Source organism: Rutilus rutilus (genome assembly GCF_951802725.1).
Source record: "Rutilus rutilus genome assembly, chromosome: 11".
Lineage (NCBI taxonomy): Eukaryota > Metazoa > Chordata > Actinopteri > Cypriniformes > Leuciscidae > Rutilus > Rutilus rutilus.
Genome location: NC_140216.1, coordinates 15,560,737 through 15,579,658, shown reverse-complemented (window position 1 = coordinate 15,579,658; position 18,922 = coordinate 15,560,737). Strand labels below are relative to the sequence as shown.

Below are 18,922 nucleotides of genomic sequence, written 5' to 3'. Positions count from 1 at the left end.
AATAAATGTATTGATATTTTTTGCTTGCTAGCACACCAATACTGCAGACGCTTATTTAACCATGAAAGGCAGAAACCATGATTGTGTTAATATATGAGTAATTATGAAGCATGGGTCTCCTCTAGTCCGCTTACTCCTCTAGGGAACTCGGAGCACGGCTGTGGTGCGAGTGATAAGTGGAAAGCCCGGACCGGAGTGGATCTGGAGCTGCAGATTCATTACAGAATGCATATGGCGCGAATTGAAATCCACTCCACTCATATACAATACTCTGCCTGCTAGAGGGATACCTCGGCCCAAGAGGGCAAAGGGGCAGTAGCTCAGGCCCTGTAGCTACCCGTAACTGCAACGCAACATTTGACAACCTATATTACTGAATAAAAACAGTGATAACCCTATTTGGGAATAATTGTGTAGTTGGTTTACAGATTAATCTGAATTTAACTTGACTTATAAGCGCTTCCCAGTAGGCAAACACACCATACCCAGTTTATTACCTGTTTGATGTTTAAATATACCAAAAAGTTTTAGAACACTTTTTTTATATATATATTTTAGTAATCATGCCGTATAGAGCTGTAACTACAGAGGGTTCAGTCTTAATAAATAACATGGCAGCAACAAGAGCAGCAAAAGAAGAGAGCTACATTGCAGAAGAAGGCTGCAATCTAGTTCCTTTGGAAGCGCACTAGTGTTGATCTATTCTACTAAAGGCAGATGAAGACCACAGGTTGTGGCATACCAGGAGCTTTCTTCTGCTGGTCCTCCCATGTCACCTCTGAAGTTACAAGACAAGGAGAAAAAGTCAATGGTCCTAGTTAACAAAATTGTTAATTAGATGTGCATACTTCAAGCCAGCAGAGTGCATATATAAGGCACATTTAGCATGATTAAATTACAATTATATGACGTTTACCCTCATAGTTAAAAAAAAAAATCCAGTTATTTTTTTCCCTCCATAAAGCCAAAAAAATTTAAATAATAATAATACTTTCCTTTTTCATTTTTCATGCATATTATCATTTGCAATTATTAAGAAAATTGATTTTTTTAAATTAAATAGTAATTTAATATTATTATGTTTATTTAATCACTTTTTTAAATTAATTTTAATTTAAAAATATAAAAAAACTTGTACTCTAACTATGAAAGTCTAGTTGATTTTTGAAGTCTAGTTTTTAAAAAAGGAGTGTCATTGAGCCATCTACAGGTGAATGAAGGTACTTGGTTTACACGAGTGTCCAGTGGCTTCAAAAACATAATGAACAATTATTCTTAAAATAATAACTAATCCCTCAAAACTAAAAAAAAATTAGCTCAGCTTAGTGCAGAACCAGAATTTCTAAACATTTTCAATAACATCACTCTTAATGACATCACCAACACAATCATAGCGTAAATAGACTATGATATAGAAAAAATATATCGGATACAAGTGCAGCCGTACAAACGTCAAGTACTGCAAACGTATCTACTTAAACATCTACTTTTCTAAATCTCTGCAACACAAACACACTGTAAAACATCACTGAGAGATTCACACGGTCACACACACTTGCCTTTCCTCCCATTGACAGGTGGGGGAGCTACAGGCTTTTCCTGGGATTCTTGTGTCGGAAATGGCACACACATAAACAGAAGGGGAGTTTAATCATCAGTATTTTCCACAACCACACAGGTACAGTCTAACCATGCTAAAACACACACATATGCACACTCATGCTCCTATGAAGCTACGAGCACTCAATCTATGTTCAGAACAGCATACTGTACTACTCTTACTATTTCTAATACTGTTTATGACTGCATACTGCATACCGTTTGACATACTATTTTTAAGTATCACAGGAAGTATACAGTGTATACCAGGGGTGCAAAAATACTTAGTTCCAACCCTGCTCCAACAAACATACCTGTTAGCTGGATCATGTGCGTTTATAATTAGGGTTGAAGCTAATCTCTGCAGGGCTGTCGCCCTCAAAGAACTAAGGGTGCGTCTCAATCAGCTCTCTAGCTTCCTAGGTTGTGAATTAGTATATCGTGTACACGAATATTGGCACTGGTAAGGACAGTAAAGACCCTGGCTCACTACACATTGGGTCACTGATGACTTATTTCCTGCAACATGCCATTGTACAACATCACTACTGGTATTTATGAACAACAGCAGAACTGATATCTTTCTGACGTCATTTTTAAATGTTATTCAAAGTACATTATGAAAAATACTTTGCTTGTTACATATACATATATGTGCAAAATGTTAGCTAGATTATTGAAATATAATTAAATAATTGTTTGTATTTAAAAAAAAAAAAACATCTATTGTGTGGTGAGTTGGCTAACGTGATTTTTTGTGCTTCAGAACTTCCGTTAAAGGAACACTGTGGGCATCGATGCTCTCTGGTTTTCTTGGTGCACTGTTGGATTTTTTAGGGAGCGAACGTTTCAGTGCACTGGTAGGATTTCGTGGTTGAGACAGCCCTTTAAATGGCAGACTCCCTGATCAGTTCCCTACTACTGAACTAGCGAGCTGATTGAAACACCCTAAGTTTTGCATCCCTCGTGTATACTGTGTAGTAAGAAGTACTCTTTTGCATTGACACACCTGGCACAGAAGCCTGTTGTACAAGAGGTGAGGCTGATGATGAGGCATGGGCTGGAGGGGGAGGAGCATGTGATGCAGGAGGAGGGGCATTGACTGGAGAGGGAGGGGCATGTGTTGCAGGAGGAGGGGCATTGGCTGGAGAGGGAGGGGCATGTGTTGGAGGAGGAGGGGCTTGTGCAGGTGGGGGAGGGGCATGTGTTGGAGGAGGAGGGGCCTGTGCAGGTGGGGGAGTGGACACTGAAGAAGGTGGATGGGGATGTGCAGGAGGGAGAGGAGAGTGGACATGAGGAGGTATGGTGACATGTGCGATGGTAGGGCCCGGGACAGGAGGCTCCATCCTCTCATGAGCTTTGTTGATGATGACAATGAAGACAGCATGATTGGCAGAGACAGGGTTGTGGACAAAAAAACAAAACAAAAACAAAAAACAGGAAAATTAACAAAAGGATTATTTGGGCGGACATTTATGAAATGCACTGAAATAAAAAAAAAAAAAAAAAAAAAAAAAACAGACAGACAATAAACATGAAAATATGTACAGGCAACTCGCTACTTTAACAGATATCGAGCCATCTTGCAATATCAGTGCATATGAAATAATCCAGTTTAACTGATATCATATTTTATTGTGATATAATAATTTATTATAATTGTAATTTATTATAATTTAGTTTTCCAGAATAAACATTATTTTTACTTTAAATACTTATTTGATTTAACAATAACTGATTTATTATTTGGTTAATATTTAAAAAATGGCTTTAGCGGTTCATTTTTATCAAAAACAGTAAACAGTAAACACATATATTCTAATATTTTATTTTATATAAAAAAATATTTTATATTATAATTTTTTTTTCAGGATTCTTTGATGAATAGAAAGTTTAAAAGACAGCATTTATATGAAATAGAAATTGTTTGCAACAATGTAACAGTTTTACTGTCACTTTTGATCAATTGAATGCCTCCTTGCTAAATAAAAGTAGCCAAATAATTTCATGCAAAAAAAACAACAACAAAAAAAACAACCTTATATAACATTAAAAACCAATGGCAGGAAGAATATTAAGCTATTTGAAACAAAATCAGAATTGTTGGTTTCGGCTAAAAATGTCGGTGCATTACTAATAATACGTACGATGACACACACACAACAAGGTAGTTTGTGCCACTGTATTGTAGTGTACTGCTACAGTATTTACTGACCAACACACTCTATTTAGCGTTTTTTAACATTTAATCTACAGATTTTTTCTTGTTTGTGTATTGTTATTATGGGATCAATTGCTTGCTATGCAATAACAGCATTACCAGCCATTGCTTGTGTGACTTGTGGAGGTGGAGGGGGCGGGGCTGGGTGATGTGAAGCCCCTCCCACTGCTTCAACATTCAGACAGAAATGAGTGTAAAAAAAGAAAGACAGAAGTATGCCATCAGACATGAGGGTGAGAAATATAAAAATATGAAAATAGAAGCAAAAAAACTAAATTAATCTACAATTTACTGAAAGACTGAAATGTTTCTTTTCTAAGTCCACTTGGTGACTGACCATACTAACTAGTGTTCTGCAGTACAAATGCAAATATAATTCAGAAAATTCTGTTTTTTGAATATTGAATAATTTAATAATATAAAAAGTGATAAAAATCCATTAAAATGTCATTTACGTAGTCTATTAACAAACTTATTAAAACAACTTTGATGCAAATGCAATTACTCTCAGAATATAAAGATCATATTTGCATTTGACTGATAAAGTATTCCATGTGTCCTAAATATAATTTACCAGCCACAGTCTGTGGAAGCTGGGAAAGAATAGGAGAAGGAGCAGGAGGCTGAGGTACCATCCCTGTTCCTGCTTCATTGGTTGATGAGTTGTGCAAATCAAAAGAGAAAGCAAACCAAAATGTCAATAAACCAACAACTAGTGACTAATAAACCATAATTATCACTGTATGACTGAGAGGATTACTGCTAGGAGTAGACCACCATGCAGGTGCAAGAGTTCTAAAACTAAATATACAACAAAACAAAAACAAAAACAAAAATATATATATTCATCTCTCAATATTGCTCACATGCCAATGATTATCCCTTCAAAAGTTGCCGACCCTCTGCTATAAACATACCAGAATTTACCCTGTTTTTTTAGCACTTACAATACTGTCAGAAGATGTTACTAACGTTAAAGTTCTGACATAAATTGCCGTCTGCTTTTATCTCAACAAATTTCAATTAGGGCAATTTTGTATGAATACCTGTTTACCCTACATAATTAATATATAAAAAGGTAATTGCAGCTTTTTATCTCAGAATTCGGACATTATTTCTCGCAATTTTTATCATTTTTTAGTTAAAATCACAATTCAGACTTTTTTTTCTCAGATTCGTGCAATCTGGACTTTCTCTCTCAGAAATGACTTAATTTCTCGCAATTCTGAGTTTGTATCTTGCAATTTTGAGTTAACAACACGCAATTCTTTATCTCTTTTTTTCTCAGAGTTGCAAGTTTATACCTCACAATTTGGACTTGCTTTCTCACAATTGCAAGTTTTAACTGACAACCTAATTTCTCACAATTTTGTTACAATTGGAGTAAACATCTAAAAAAAAATATCTCTGAATTGTGAGTTTATATCTCACAATTCAGACTTGTTTTTCTCAGTTGATATCTCTCATTTTTTGAGAGAAAAAAGTACTGAATGCAAGATGTAAACTCACAATTTCCAGAAAATAAAGTCAGAATTGCGAGATAAAGTCACTTTTTTTTTACTCTGTGACGAAAACAACCTTCCATACGGTGGCAGATTTGGACATGATTCCAGACATGGACGGAGTACATAGACTACACAAAGCATACATCTATAATGATACATGTACAGCACTATTAATTGCACAACCAAGGCTGAAGCATCTGTTCACTATACCCAATGAACGGCAGAAGCTAGAAAAATGACAGGTAACGCTCACAGACCAGAGCTAACAGGATTAGTCAAACAGAGTAGATGATAAAGCTGTAATAAAGAAGACTGTGACGTAGCTAAACACACAGAAGGTAGTGCTTACAGACCTTCATAAGGCTCAGTAATGCCCTCGCCATCTTCAAGGAAAAAGGGTGGGGGAAAAAGCAATCCATGTTTTGTTATGTAAAGGACAATAATGTTATTTTATCCAAATTGTAGTTACACAATATTCTTTATCTGACTTGTGGTCAAGATGTTTGTTTAAGCATAAGCCTTTTGTTTGTGTGTGTGTGTGTGTGTGTGTTTGTGTGTGTGTGTGATAACTGATACATTTGTGCAATAAAAGGCTATAGTTATTTACTTAGCTTATTTGTTGAATTTTTGTCAGTTACCCAATGGAAAGGTTATTCTTATCATCTGGTGACCCTAACCTGACTAATTATAAAGGCTTTCTACCCATGAGCCATCTTGCAATTTGGAAGAAGCCTGGTTTATCTACTCACTTCTGTCCATAGAGCCCTTTGGTGGAACTTGCGGTAGCTGCCGACCTCTTCGACTCGATACTGGCGTGCTGGTGGGACTTGTTTGGACCGATCCAGTGCGGGGATTTGCCCTGCGGGACAGATGGTGTGTCAGTAATGAACATAAAGCATTACATCTAAAGAAGTGTTTGACGTCGAGTCATAAACCTGCCGCAAGACAGGGCAGACTGTTTGACTACAGACACACGCTGGTGAGAGAATACTAATAAAAACAAACCTACATACTATGGTTATACTGGCAGTAGCATCGCTTACTAATGATGCAATAGTGTCAGAAAACACACTCCACTTGATTGCTATAAAAAGGGACACATACTATGTACTATTAAACAAAATAAGTCAATATTTGGCACGGTTTTCTCAAGGGTTAGTAAAAAACTAAAAGGAAGTAAAAACATTTGGTGAAATATACGTTCTGTAGATAAGGTACATCAACATGAGCTGGTACAGCAACCCACATAATATTGTAGGTGAATCTCATGAAAACTTTCTAGTCATATTTCACCCCAATATCAAAAGAAATACATGATAAATTATATTTTCCATTTCATCAACAAGGCCTATTTAACATAAAGAAATATTTGCATTTTACATAATTTTAATGAAAATTAAGCACATTCTTCTCTCCTGTTACTATAACTTCTCACTATAAAACGTCTTATTTACATTACTGTAATGGAAACAAATAATTATATATTATATAATATTTAAATTGTAAAGTTTTAGTAGTGTTTGTTGCATTGCTTTTCATTTATGCTGATTTATGTTATGTTGATGTACTTTTCAATTGTGGGAAACAAACCACCATTTAACCTGTTACAGAACAGATTTCTTTTTGCACAAAATCTATAAATTATGTTAGCTTGTTTCGGTTACGGTTGTTCCGTTACGGTATAAAACAATTTAAATGATAATTGCGACTTTTATATCTCACAATTCAGACTTTTTTTTCTCAGAATTGTGAGTCATATTGTCAGAATTGAGAGATAATTGTGAGATGTAAACTCGCAATTGCTAGAAAAAAAGTCAGAATTGTGAGATATAAAATTACTTTTTTTGACTTCTCAGAATTGTGGACATTTTTTTCCTCAGAATTAAAAGTTTATATCTTACAATTCAGGCTTTATAACTCACAAAAAAAGTCAGAATTGTGAGATAAAAAGTCACAATTACCTTTTTCTTATTTTTCATTCAGTGGAGCAAACAAACTTCCATAATAAATAAAAATGCAAAATGATATAGAAATGGAATATAAACAGAAATGAAAATCAACATTTAAAATGCTTAGAATTACCAAAATAAACCATCTGGACACATATTGTGAAAATCACAATAAAAAAATAATCTTGTTGAATCTAAAACAGGCTTAATTTTCTTTTTATAAAATATTTTTTCTTCTATTTCTCTTCTTATTTTGGGGTAAAATATGACCCAACAAGTTCTTGACACATGTTCTTTTGTGTAAAACTACAGAAAAATAACCATTAAACAAATTTCACATAATATAACCATATAAGAGCATGCATCTAGTAAATATGTCACAGTCATGTGCATTTTAGCCACGTAAACAAATATATACGTTTAAAATGCACATCAACTCCACAGTAAACACAATGATCTTTAAAGCACCTTTTGAGCTCAATGTCGCATTTGCTTTCCAATGATCGTACATGTGCCTCACATCTCAAAAGTAAATTTGTGGCACATTCAAGAGCTACTGCGTCTCTTGCATCAGTGAAAGTTCATGCGTAAATCTGAACATTTATGTAATTTCCTTGTGACTTATGATGTGCTGGGCAAATCGTAAGTCAAAAGGTTTTATGGTGTCTCAAAAGGTGGGATGGAATCAGCATCAGGAGAGGTGCTTGTGGCTGCTAAAGCTGCAAGGAAAGTGAAAAGGCCTAAATGCATGAGCACACGGCACTCATAACAGCCCATAACTCAAAGCATAAACTGTTAAACCACAAATAAATAATGTTAGTAAACACAAAAAAATTATAATAATTAAAACAAATAAGAAAGTAAACCATACGATGCCAGGTACAACCCATTATATCTCAAGAGGATATAACAGGTGTGTCTATAATTCAAATGAAAAGAAGTTAGTAGCAACCATCATCACTACTCTCTACTTTATAAATGAAAAACAGCATCGTTACAACAGGGTTAAAATAAGAGGAAGTGGAGAGAGGCATTCCAGGTGACAGGAAGCAGAAGGCATGGTTTCGTTTAGGGCTTTAGTGCTTGTTGTGATGGGTCTGGGTCACCTCGTTAAGGCAGGAGAGGGAGGAGCGGATCTCCCTGACGGTAAGGACGGCATGGATCTCATGTAGCCGGAGTCGGGCCGCTCAGATGAGCGGGAGCGGGTGTAGACCGGTCGCTCCATCATGGGCCGCTGGTCAGCTGACCTGGACCTGTAATGGTCATGTCTGTCCACCATGCTGCGGCTATACCTGCAGAATGTTAGTCAAAAAGCCACGCTCAGCTGAGCCCCACTGCATCATGGGATCACAGGGCATCAAATGCTCTATAATCGCGTTGTTCCTGTGAAATGATGCTGGTTGGCTAATAATTGGCAAAAAACAACCAAACAAAAAGTTTCAATATTGGCTGCTCAGGGTCATCAGCATAAACAGAAACTCATAAAGAAATACCAAACTGAAACAACCAAAAATAAGTGTTAACCAAAGCAAGTCAACAAACTGACATGTGCAGGTAGACAAAAGTTAAAGAAACAAACAAATAAACGTTTCTGGAAGCTGCTGCAAAGAAAAAAAAGTGAAAACATTTCATACTGACACAACAATAAGCCCCATGATTAGTCTACTCTATTCCTCTATACTGTACTCTATACGTCTACAAATTCTACTGTATTACCTCAGATCTTCCTCAAAGTACTCATTGTTAGCTGGGAACCCTGGAATATGATCCTCTCTATAGAGGTGCATAAGAGAAGAACATGAAATGGTCATTTAGCAGCTCTCATAGCTGTCAGAAGTTGCTAAATAGCCTTATCACACAATATACCCTTGTGAAAAAGAAGTGCGCTTAATTGTATTGAATGAGCACTTGTAGTGTAAATCTTAAAAGTATTTGTTTTTGCTAAACTGTACTTGCAGATAATATAATATCAATGAAAGTACACTTAAGTGTACTTAAAGAAAGTACACTTTCACGACTGATTCTAAACACACTTAAGGAGACTTAAGTAAAAGTGCATTTCAAAATAATGTCAAAATAAAAGTTTTATTTTAAATCATTATGTTTCAATAACCTTTTGTTGTGCTTTATAGAAGTACACTTAGTGTACTTAATTGGTTAAAAAAATTCAAGTCAGCCAATTGCATGTAATATAAATCTAAACAAATACATTTTCATTTAATTGCAATTAACATGCAATTAAGTGACGTAAAACATTACATTCAGTTCATACTTCTTTTTCATAAGAGTTTATAGATAATGTAATGCATAGTATACTGTTCAAAGTGAGAATCGGTTACTACTTCAAAACAAACTAACTAAAACTAAATTAACTTCATTACGTTTTTAAAACTAGGTACCATACTAATATAAAATATTTATTTAGTTGTGCTACTGCTATATCTTCTAATCATTTAAAAAGCAACATGTGATTTGTTTTTCACTGTGCTAAAGCTTCCATTTACCAGAATATTAGTGAACATTTAAAAATGCTATAAAAACGTAAAGGTAACAGGATAACCAAAACATCTAAACTGAACTAAGGTCTGCACTGAAAACGTCTACTGAAACTATTTCACTCAATGTAATAATACCTTTCTGTATCTGTAGATGGCTCAATTTCTATCCTGGGGCATGTCCTACTGAATAAACCAACCTCAGTGTGTTAGTACATGTACTTAGTACATGATATTCAGTTTTTATTTGCTTGAAAATGTATAAAAGGTCAGTGTTTGAGAAGATGAATAAAATAAACAGGAGTCTCAAATCCATAACTGGGATCTAGACACAAAGTCTCAGTGGGAACATAAATTGGGCATCTGTTCCTAGCAGTTAATAACTGATGAGTAAAAAGAAAGAGAGTTTGTGATGTATTGTGGGTGTTTATCTCTACAGAAATCTTACCTGTAGTCCCCACTGGTTCCATTCATGACATGATTGGGCCATGGAGTAGATACATGATTGGGCCCATTGTAATATCTTTAAATGGAGGATGAGGAACGATAGATTGAAATGAAGAAAGGAAAGTATGATTAGAATGAGCAACAGTTGAATTCGGGCAAGGGGTGAGAGTTATGTCTCTATAGTAAAATAGTCCACTTGAATACTATTATGGATGCATAAACATAATGCATGTCTCAACTTAAGTATCTGGGTTTTACCTCTCAGGTGAATCAAAAGAGTCACTGTAGGTAGACATTTGTCTATCTCTCCTCATCCTCCTGAACACAAAATAACACAAAATCAGATCCTATGTGCCAAAAATAATTCTACTTGACAAAAAGAACTCCAATGCAGCCATAAAGTGCTATAGATTCACATTTGCTCACGATAACAGATCGCAAGTTAGTTGCTAAGGGGTTGCTAAGGGGTTCTGTGTGTCTTTTTCTTTTGGAAAATTTTAGCTGACTAAAATTTTGACTATAGGTCAAAATCAAAAGAGCCCATCCCCAGGTCTATTAAGTGATTTTATAGCAGTTTTATCATCTCCTAGGCAGTGCTGGCTAGATTACTTACAAATTGTAGTCCGCTACAGATTGCAAATTGAATGATGAAAATACATTTTAGATAATGTACTCTGACTACTTTTTTGATTACTTTTAGATTACTTTTGACCTAACTCATTTATCATATTGATTTGAATAGGACAATCTTACTGATTCCATACTGATATACAAATACAAATAGAAAGAAAATACATTCCACAGTATGAATGGCATTAAACATTACGTCAGGGTTTCCCGAACTGTGGTTTGTGAAGGAACTGCAGGGGGTTAGTGAGTTTATGAAAAGCTAGTAATAATAAAAAAAAAAATGTAAAGTGAAATGTCTTGTCAACAAGCCACATGGTTTGAGGAACTTACATTTCAAAATTGTATTCTTACTATTACTTAATTGTAAATATTAATATAATATTTTGATTTCCAGGGAATGCCTGAACTAATAAAATAAATATCTCAAATTAAATGTAAGTTGCTTTAGATAAAAGCATCTGCCATGTTTATGGTTACATCATGGAATACTCCAATAGGTGATGCCATAGAAGAACAATTTTTGGTTCCCAGTTATGTAAAGGAAATTTTTTCTCAGTGACAAGAACATTTTAATAATCTAAATAACCATTTTCTACTATAAATACTTTTTGTGGAGTGGAAAGATTCTATGGATGTTAAAGAATCTTCATGGAACCATATATGCCAATAAAGTACCTTTATTTTCAAGAGTGAAGAGATACGCATGTATATTATGGTGTGGTCACATTTACTGTTGTAAGGTGAATTTTTACAGGCAAAATCAAGTCATTTCAATAGGAATCCACATGACTGAATTTCACGTGAGGGTAAATTCCCACACAGATTCCGCAATGGGTTAAAGTTGGTCATGTGAACTCTGTGCGTTGAACAACAGAAAGCTGATTGGTTTGAAAGTGACTTCTTTGTTTCACACATCACAACACTATTGACAAATAAACCTTTTTTTTTATGCCCTCGAAATTTTGCTAATGTGAATGCCGCAAAAATTATTATTAATATTTATATGTGAATCTTATCACACCTTAGGGCTTCCGTACACCAAAGCTGGCAAGGTCTACTCCATAATATCTGAGTCTCCACTACACATCCTGAATAGATTCAATCCTATATTTCTGAGGGGTAAATAATATATTTATATATAACATGGTGAACATTCACTGTAGCTTGCAGTTTTTTGACTGGCAGTTCTGTCATAGAGTGACGCTAGTTGGCTTGGGACCGAAAAAGCTAGTGCTCAGTCATCAAAACAACACAAGCCATCCAGTGAGCAGCGCTGAAGATGCAATTCATTACGCCACAGTGGGAATGGTGGAGTGGGAGCTACTAAAGAGACATACATACACATTTCACAAATTTCTTTTGGGAAATATTGTTCTAAGATCACAGGCGTACTTAGTAGCATAGTCGGCAAAGTCACAATCTGTTCGCTATCATCTATGTTTATCCTCCTGAGAGGAGCCATAATGACTCCATATCATTATGATGACGGCACAAAGCTTTCTCAATGGGCAGAGGACTGACGCTACAGCGACACTTTAAATTTGCCACTGTTTTCCAAACATTTACCACATTTCTGTAAGAAAATGGCCCATTTGACGTTATTGTCTCCTTTTCCACCCATTGGAAAGTTTCCTTCGTAAATCTGGAGACATAAACATGAAACATTTTGAAAGGCGCAACTAGCTATTCTAGCCCAAACTACTACCCACGGCACTAATATGAAACATCATGAGAACGAGAGTGAACCGCTGTGGTTTACTACCTGTCCACGCTATTGTACCCTTCTGAGTATGCACGGGCCATCCTAGTGGAGCGCAGTAACCTGACCGCATCTTCCCGATAGAGGGGGGGGCACATACTATGAGTCAGAACAGAAAGTGAAAGTGCAGTAGTTAGAGATGGGTGGGGCAAGTAGGGATTATCTGGGAGGTAAGAGAGTGGGACACCTTTTTTTGCCACCTCCACTCTGAAAGAAGGAACAGGTGGAGATCACCCAAAGCACAAAAGCAGAAATCAAGAAACCTCAAGTCAAGTACTAGCAAATGCACAACACTACACTGTTCTTTTTGAAGGAATCCTGGGGTGAATTCACTAAACAGTGTGTGCCTTTTTATGCGTGTCAAAAATACCAAAAGACATTAGCCTTTCAAGGCGCATTATAGACTGCACTTTATTTCCAAAACTGTATTTGATTGGCTAAAGTATATTTTGGGTTTTACGTGTAGGCTAGGGTATGTGTACCCTACGCATTGCATAAATATAGTCATCTGTAGATGACTGTAGAGAAACAGCACAGAAATTGAACAAAGATGAAACTTTCTAGTGCACACGAGTCGATCTTTGTAGTATACTTTGAAAGGCTGTGTGTTCGAAAGTATGCATACGCTAAGCGTTTACGTCAAAACTGAAGTATTCTTTAGGCTTTCCATCACACTATTATGGCCATGGAAGGTAGGCGGTAAACTGAATCACTTAATAGAGATGTTTGTTTACATTTTTTTAATGTCAGATGATCAATTGATGGAAATGAGCGATTATTGGGATTTGATTACCAAGCATTCATCCGTGTAGAAGCATTGCAAAATTTCAAGAGTCCACTGGGTGTCTGGACCTCTGTGGTGCAGATATGCCGTACAATTATAGTGAAAATGTTTGTTTGCTTCATCCTCCATATTATAGTACTCAGAACTGCCCCGAAAGAACAGAACTATAATGTGCAAATCGCTTTCAGCACAGAATATTGTTGCCTGACTTGTGAAAAATGATTCGGGCACAATTCATTCATAGTGAATCCCCAAAGGTTTTAATACAAGATTTGACCAGAGAATATGACACTGTTGTACAAAAGCTTGGGGTCAATAAATGTATACGTTTATGCAGCAAGAATGCATTACATTTCTATAAAAAAAGTGAGAGTAAAGATTGTTATAAAATATTTCTTTTGCTTTGCCATCACAGGAATAAATTACAATTTTCAACATATTCAAATAGAAAAAGAGTTATCTTAAAAGGTAATAGTATTTCACAATATTACTGTTTTCATTGTATTTTCAATCAAATAAATGCAGCCTTGGTGAGCATTAGACACTTTTTTAAAAAAACATTAAGAAATCTTACCAACCCCAAACTGTTGAACAGTAGTGTATTTCGTCCCTCAGTTTGAACACAAAACAAACAAAAATCACATTTACAGTAATACATTTACAATGGTAAATAAACAGACATGACATTTTTATTTTATTTTAAGTATACAGCATAAGTGTTAAACCATATAATATTACAATATAAGTGTTAACATGAGATTTTGCCATGTCATGATCATGTGAAGCCAGCAAACTGTTAACTTTTCTGTAAGTAATTATGTTTATCTATGTAGGTCTTTCCTTGTATTGAAACCTGAACATTCCTTTAAGGTAGTAAGAATGTGACAGTATTAGTAAAAGAGAGGTGCTCAATGTTTTCTCATGTAAAAACATGACTCTATCATCCGAAGATGAGATCTATAATGCATGAGTGAATTAATTACATACTTATTATGATTAAATGACTTGATTAAAGTGAAAGAACAGCCTCATGTTTCTTATACAGTGCCATGTGTGGGCAAGCTGTCACCTGTCAATCAGCTAGCAGCAGGGGGTAAGTGGGTGGGTGAAAGTGAGAGGAATGCTGTGATTGGACAGAAGGGGGAGGTGAGCAAGGGCGCGTAATGCTGCTCTGGGGTAACAGAATACCTGGGGTCCTGGATAACGGGGTCGATGGTTGGCTGTCTGTGTCTGGTTCGAGGAGGGAGGGTAAGATACTGGCTGCAACCACAGGGAGCAAAGAACAGAAATATGGCTGAATGGAGCTATTGAATATGGAGCGATGGAAATATAAAAGCGAGAGAGGCAGAGATTGACGGATAAAAAAAAAAGTGTGATGTCAAAGAGAAAGGAGAAGGAACAGATTTTTTTCCCTGCTTTCTCAAAATGAACTAAACCTTCCTACGGTTCTCTCTGTGCTGCTGGCACATCATATTTGTCACACTGAATTTCCATAATCACGTTAACTGAAAAGATGAAGGTATAAGGCAACATTCCCATTTGTGTTCCCTCTATCAGAAAAAAAGCAATCTAAGACACAAAGAACTTTTAAGGGCACAATAAACACAAGCGCTCTCTAGCGTGTTATGTGAGACATACCTGTCTGGTGAGTATCTGTCTTCAGACAGGTGTTTTCGGGGGCCATAAAGCGAGGGTGCTCCTCTCACACCATGGTCTAAACTTCGACTGAAGGAGGGGAGAGAAAAGGAGAGCCCTGCTTTGACAATGAGCACCAGGAACAGAAGTGCCATATTTAATGCGTTATTTTACTATTCTGTAAATAGACTTTAAATAGAACCGTTTATTGAACCTTTAGACAAAATATTGTTCTTTAAAAAAGTTTTCATATGTGTTTTATGTTTTGTCTCATCAGGATTGTATGGCTCATATCATATGATACAGGACAATATATTTATTCAGATACATTTATAAAATGAATGATACATTTATTCAGATGAATAAAAATATGTAATTTGGTGCAGTTGCTAATATTAATATTATAAGGTGAAATTCTTGTAATGTAAAATAATAGGATCTTTATAACAGTGCAGACGACTACGTACATAAATTGCATATAAATATCAGTTGTTATTCTATAACTCCTAATAATATGTCTTAGTAAGATGAAATCTAAATGCTTATTTTTATGATCAAAGTTTTTATATTGGGGGGAAAAACATATAATGCAATGAAATCCAATGATGATTGAGAGATGAACATAAACATTCCTCAAAAGTTCCCTGATGTATCATAATTGTGTTCCCTGATGTATCATAATTGATGCTCACGTTTTAGCATGATGTTTTTTAAAGATAAATTATGTATGCATAATCAAGTACACCTAAGTCCAGTAAGTGTTCATCTTGAAATATTATTAACAATATACAATTTATTTTTACGTTTACTTACGTTTACACATAAATCACTCATTTGTGTTTTTCTGTTGTAGATTACCTTTGTGGGGGAGGAACGCTGGGTGAGCGTGAACGTGTGCGGATCATGTCTGATCGTGAACAGTGATTGGATGACATCACCTGCTCAGGTACAGACAGAGTGGAGCTCTGGAAATCCCTGCCATTGTGCCGGTAATCTGAGGCAAACACAACACAACAGACATTTAGCTAATCAACTGAACATTCAGTGAAATAAAGGAGCATTATAATTAGTATTATCTAATACAATGGCATTCAGATATTTTTGGGTGTCCAAATATTTTTTTGGGGAACTGCATTTTGTCTACTACACAATGACACTTTATGAACATGAAGTGAACACAACCGTTAAGAGTCCTGTCACAACGTCAGAGTGAAATGACGGTGAGGATTTTCTTTGTGCTGAGTTGGGAGAGACTAAAGTTCACAGTAATCTTCTCTCTGACAATATCCTTTAATTTGATTTGTTGATTAGCATGTGTGAAACGCACACAAAGGCTTGGGTAGCCCACGTGCAATCAGACATCAAAAAGATCATTCCAGAGACAACAGAAATCCCTCTGGAGTTTCATTTATTTAGATCAGATCAGGTCGTGTGTTCAAACGGTCAGTAAGATTTAAAAATAATAATAATAATAATCATACTTTTGTTCAGCAAGAATGCTTTAAATTGATCAAAAGTGACAGTAAAGTCATATATAATGTTACAAAAATGTCTATTTAAAATAAATTATGCTCTTTTGAACTTTCTTTTCATCAAAGAATTCATCAAATAACTGTTTTCAACATTGATAATATTAAGAAAAGTTTCTTAAGCAGAAAATTAAATAGAATGATTTCTGAAGGATCATGTGACACTGAAGGGTGCCGTTACGATGCTGAAAATTCAGCTTTGCTGATTTAAAAAAAAAAAAAAAAAAATTAAATTGTAAAAATATTTCACAATCTTACTGTTTTTACTCTATTTTAAATAAAATGTATGCAGCCTTGGTGAGCATAAGAGACTTTTATAAGACTACGTTCACACTGTCAGTCTAAATCGGATTATTTGTGTATTCGATTGGAATCTGATCTAAATGACTGACTGTCCACACTGTGTATCGCACCTGTTCAGGTCTGATTTGTGTGCGCTGTGGCTCTTTTTCATTTTCCACACATTTCCATCTGTGTTGGTTTCCATGGCAATGATGTTGAGTTGGTAAGACTACACCAAAAACAACATGGAGGGGGTTTGCAATGCTGTCTTAGAATAAGACAATGTGTATCTGACTGCAGCGCTGGACTAATGAAGCAGCGACAGAAACGGATGCTTTTATGAACAGCTTTATTCCATGCTGCCGTCTCTGCCGTACAGTAGAAAAAGTAAATACACATCATCACTGGACAACACAGAGATGTCTCTATTATATTATTTTCTGCGTGACCAGCACACTGACAACACAACGCAATCTTGTTTCTGCAACGACGTCTGACGTGTTTACGTTTTACGTGGAGTGAGAAAGAGACATATCAGAAATCAGAAATCAGAATGGTCAGACTGAAATGGATTTCCAGAAATTATATTTGAATAGGATTTCAAACCATATACGAATGTAGCTTGAAACGGATTTGTAAAAATCGGATTTCATGTGACTTTTAGAATTCACACTTGCTAAATATGATCTAATTCCAATTTTTGGACTGACAGTCTGAACAAGGCTTATAAGTTTATAAATGAATTTGATATATAAAAGAGCACTGAATTTAATTGAAAAGTACTGAAAAAAATGTTTTCAAGGACACTCAAGTCTTCAGTTTTCTAAGTACAGTGTGGTACTAAAGCAGAGAAAGGTGACTTCGCTGTACCTGAGATAACACCAATCCCATCTTCACAGTCGTAATCAGAGAACTCACTGTCACTGATTCTCTGTGATCCTGAGAGAGAGAGAGAGAGAGAGAGAGAGAGAAGAAGGGTGGAGGAACAGATCACGAGGGACATAATGAAGAAAAGACCCTCTTAACGTGACCGTCTGTTGTAATCCACAGGACGGTTCACGTGAGGTTAAGTAATCTAGCTAGGGTCACAGCAGAGCAAACACATACTAAACTAGCATCATGTGATCAGAGATGCACCAATATTGAAATTATGATATTAACATATTTTAAAATAATTTTAAAAACCTTTAACATTTCTAATTAATTCTAAATGAATAATTTTTATAATTAGTTATTATATTGTGAACTAAACATAACTTGTATTTTTTAATATTTTATAATAAAATTATTATTTAGTTTTTTTTGTATGTGGCTGATATGATGGCTGATATTATAAATATATACAGTTTTGCCTAACATTTTTTCTTTTGTTCGTTTCACAAAAATAGCTTTCAATAAAGCAAATCCTTCACTTTTACATTTTAATTACATTTTTAGGCTTTCTAGGCATGAAAAAATGCTTTTTACTTCTGAAAGCTTTTAAGAATGTATAGTTTGACCTAAAGAAAAGACCCGATATTTTTATATTGGATATTATTCAACCTAAAAACATTTAGAAAAGCTTATATTGGTCCATTTGTAGTTATAACTTCGAAAAGCATTAACTAACGAGTATTACATTTGTTACAGTATTTAATAACATTTGTTAACATTCGTTATTAGAAAAACTGTTCGATATTAGTCCCTTTTAGCTGAAGTCCATTAAATAATTTAAATTTGAATAATATATTGAGAATGACCTGAGAATATTTGAAGTGAAAAACTTTTTTCCATGCTAAGGCACAGCTTATGTGAAAGCAACCTGGACTAGTTTGTGAAAGTAAGTCACTATATTGATGATGTATAATTTGCATGTACAACAAAATGCATTTGTTTCTAATGAAATAACTTTAGGCAAGAGGCTCTTTGTATCTCTTACAATATATCCATGCCAGTTAAATTTAGTTTAAGCTGACGCTTTCTCATTAAAAAAAACATCTGCAGCTCACGATGAAACTCACATTGATAACAGAAACATACTTTGGTTCAGACCCAAATAATACAAGAACCAAGTGTGAAGCAGAGTGAGGTTTGCTATCATTTAGTTT

At 35.3% G+C, this 18,922-nt stretch overlaps 1 protein-coding gene across 1 annotated transcript in view; it reads right to left on the bottom strand.

Annotated features, from left to right (window-relative positions):
- The window catches only part of rims2b (regulating synaptic membrane exocytosis 2b), a 158,548-nt gene that overhangs the window by 37,427 nt on the left and 102,199 nt on the right, over window positions 1-18,922 (bottom strand). Inside the window, exons 19-34 of the mRNA XM_084423300.1 lie at window positions 17,706-17,774; window positions 15,883-16,018; window positions 15,028-15,114; window positions 14,578-14,649; window positions 12,609-12,704; window positions 10,475-10,534; window positions 10,218-10,292; window positions 9,908-9,955; window positions 8,991-9,047; window positions 6,075-6,184; window positions 5,679-5,708; window positions 4,395-4,466; window positions 3,920-3,988; window positions 2,609-2,956; window positions 1,560-1,607; window positions 743-778 (exon numbers count right to left, since the gene is read on the bottom strand). Coding sequence (XP_084279426.1) covers window positions 743-778; window positions 1,560-1,607; window positions 2,609-2,956; window positions 3,920-3,988; window positions 4,395-4,466; window positions 5,679-5,708; window positions 6,075-6,184; window positions 8,991-9,047; window positions 9,908-9,955; window positions 10,218-10,292; window positions 10,475-10,534; window positions 12,609-12,704; window positions 14,578-14,649; window positions 15,028-15,114; window positions 15,883-16,018; window positions 17,706-17,774 — 1,413 coding nt within the window. The remainder of the gene's footprint in view (window positions 1-742; window positions 779-1,559; window positions 1,608-2,608; window positions 2,957-3,919; window positions 3,989-4,394; window positions 4,467-5,678; window positions 5,709-6,074; window positions 6,185-8,990; window positions 9,048-9,907; window positions 9,956-10,217; window positions 10,293-10,474; window positions 10,535-12,608; window positions 12,705-14,577; window positions 14,650-15,027; window positions 15,115-15,882; window positions 16,019-17,705; window positions 17,775-18,922) is intronic.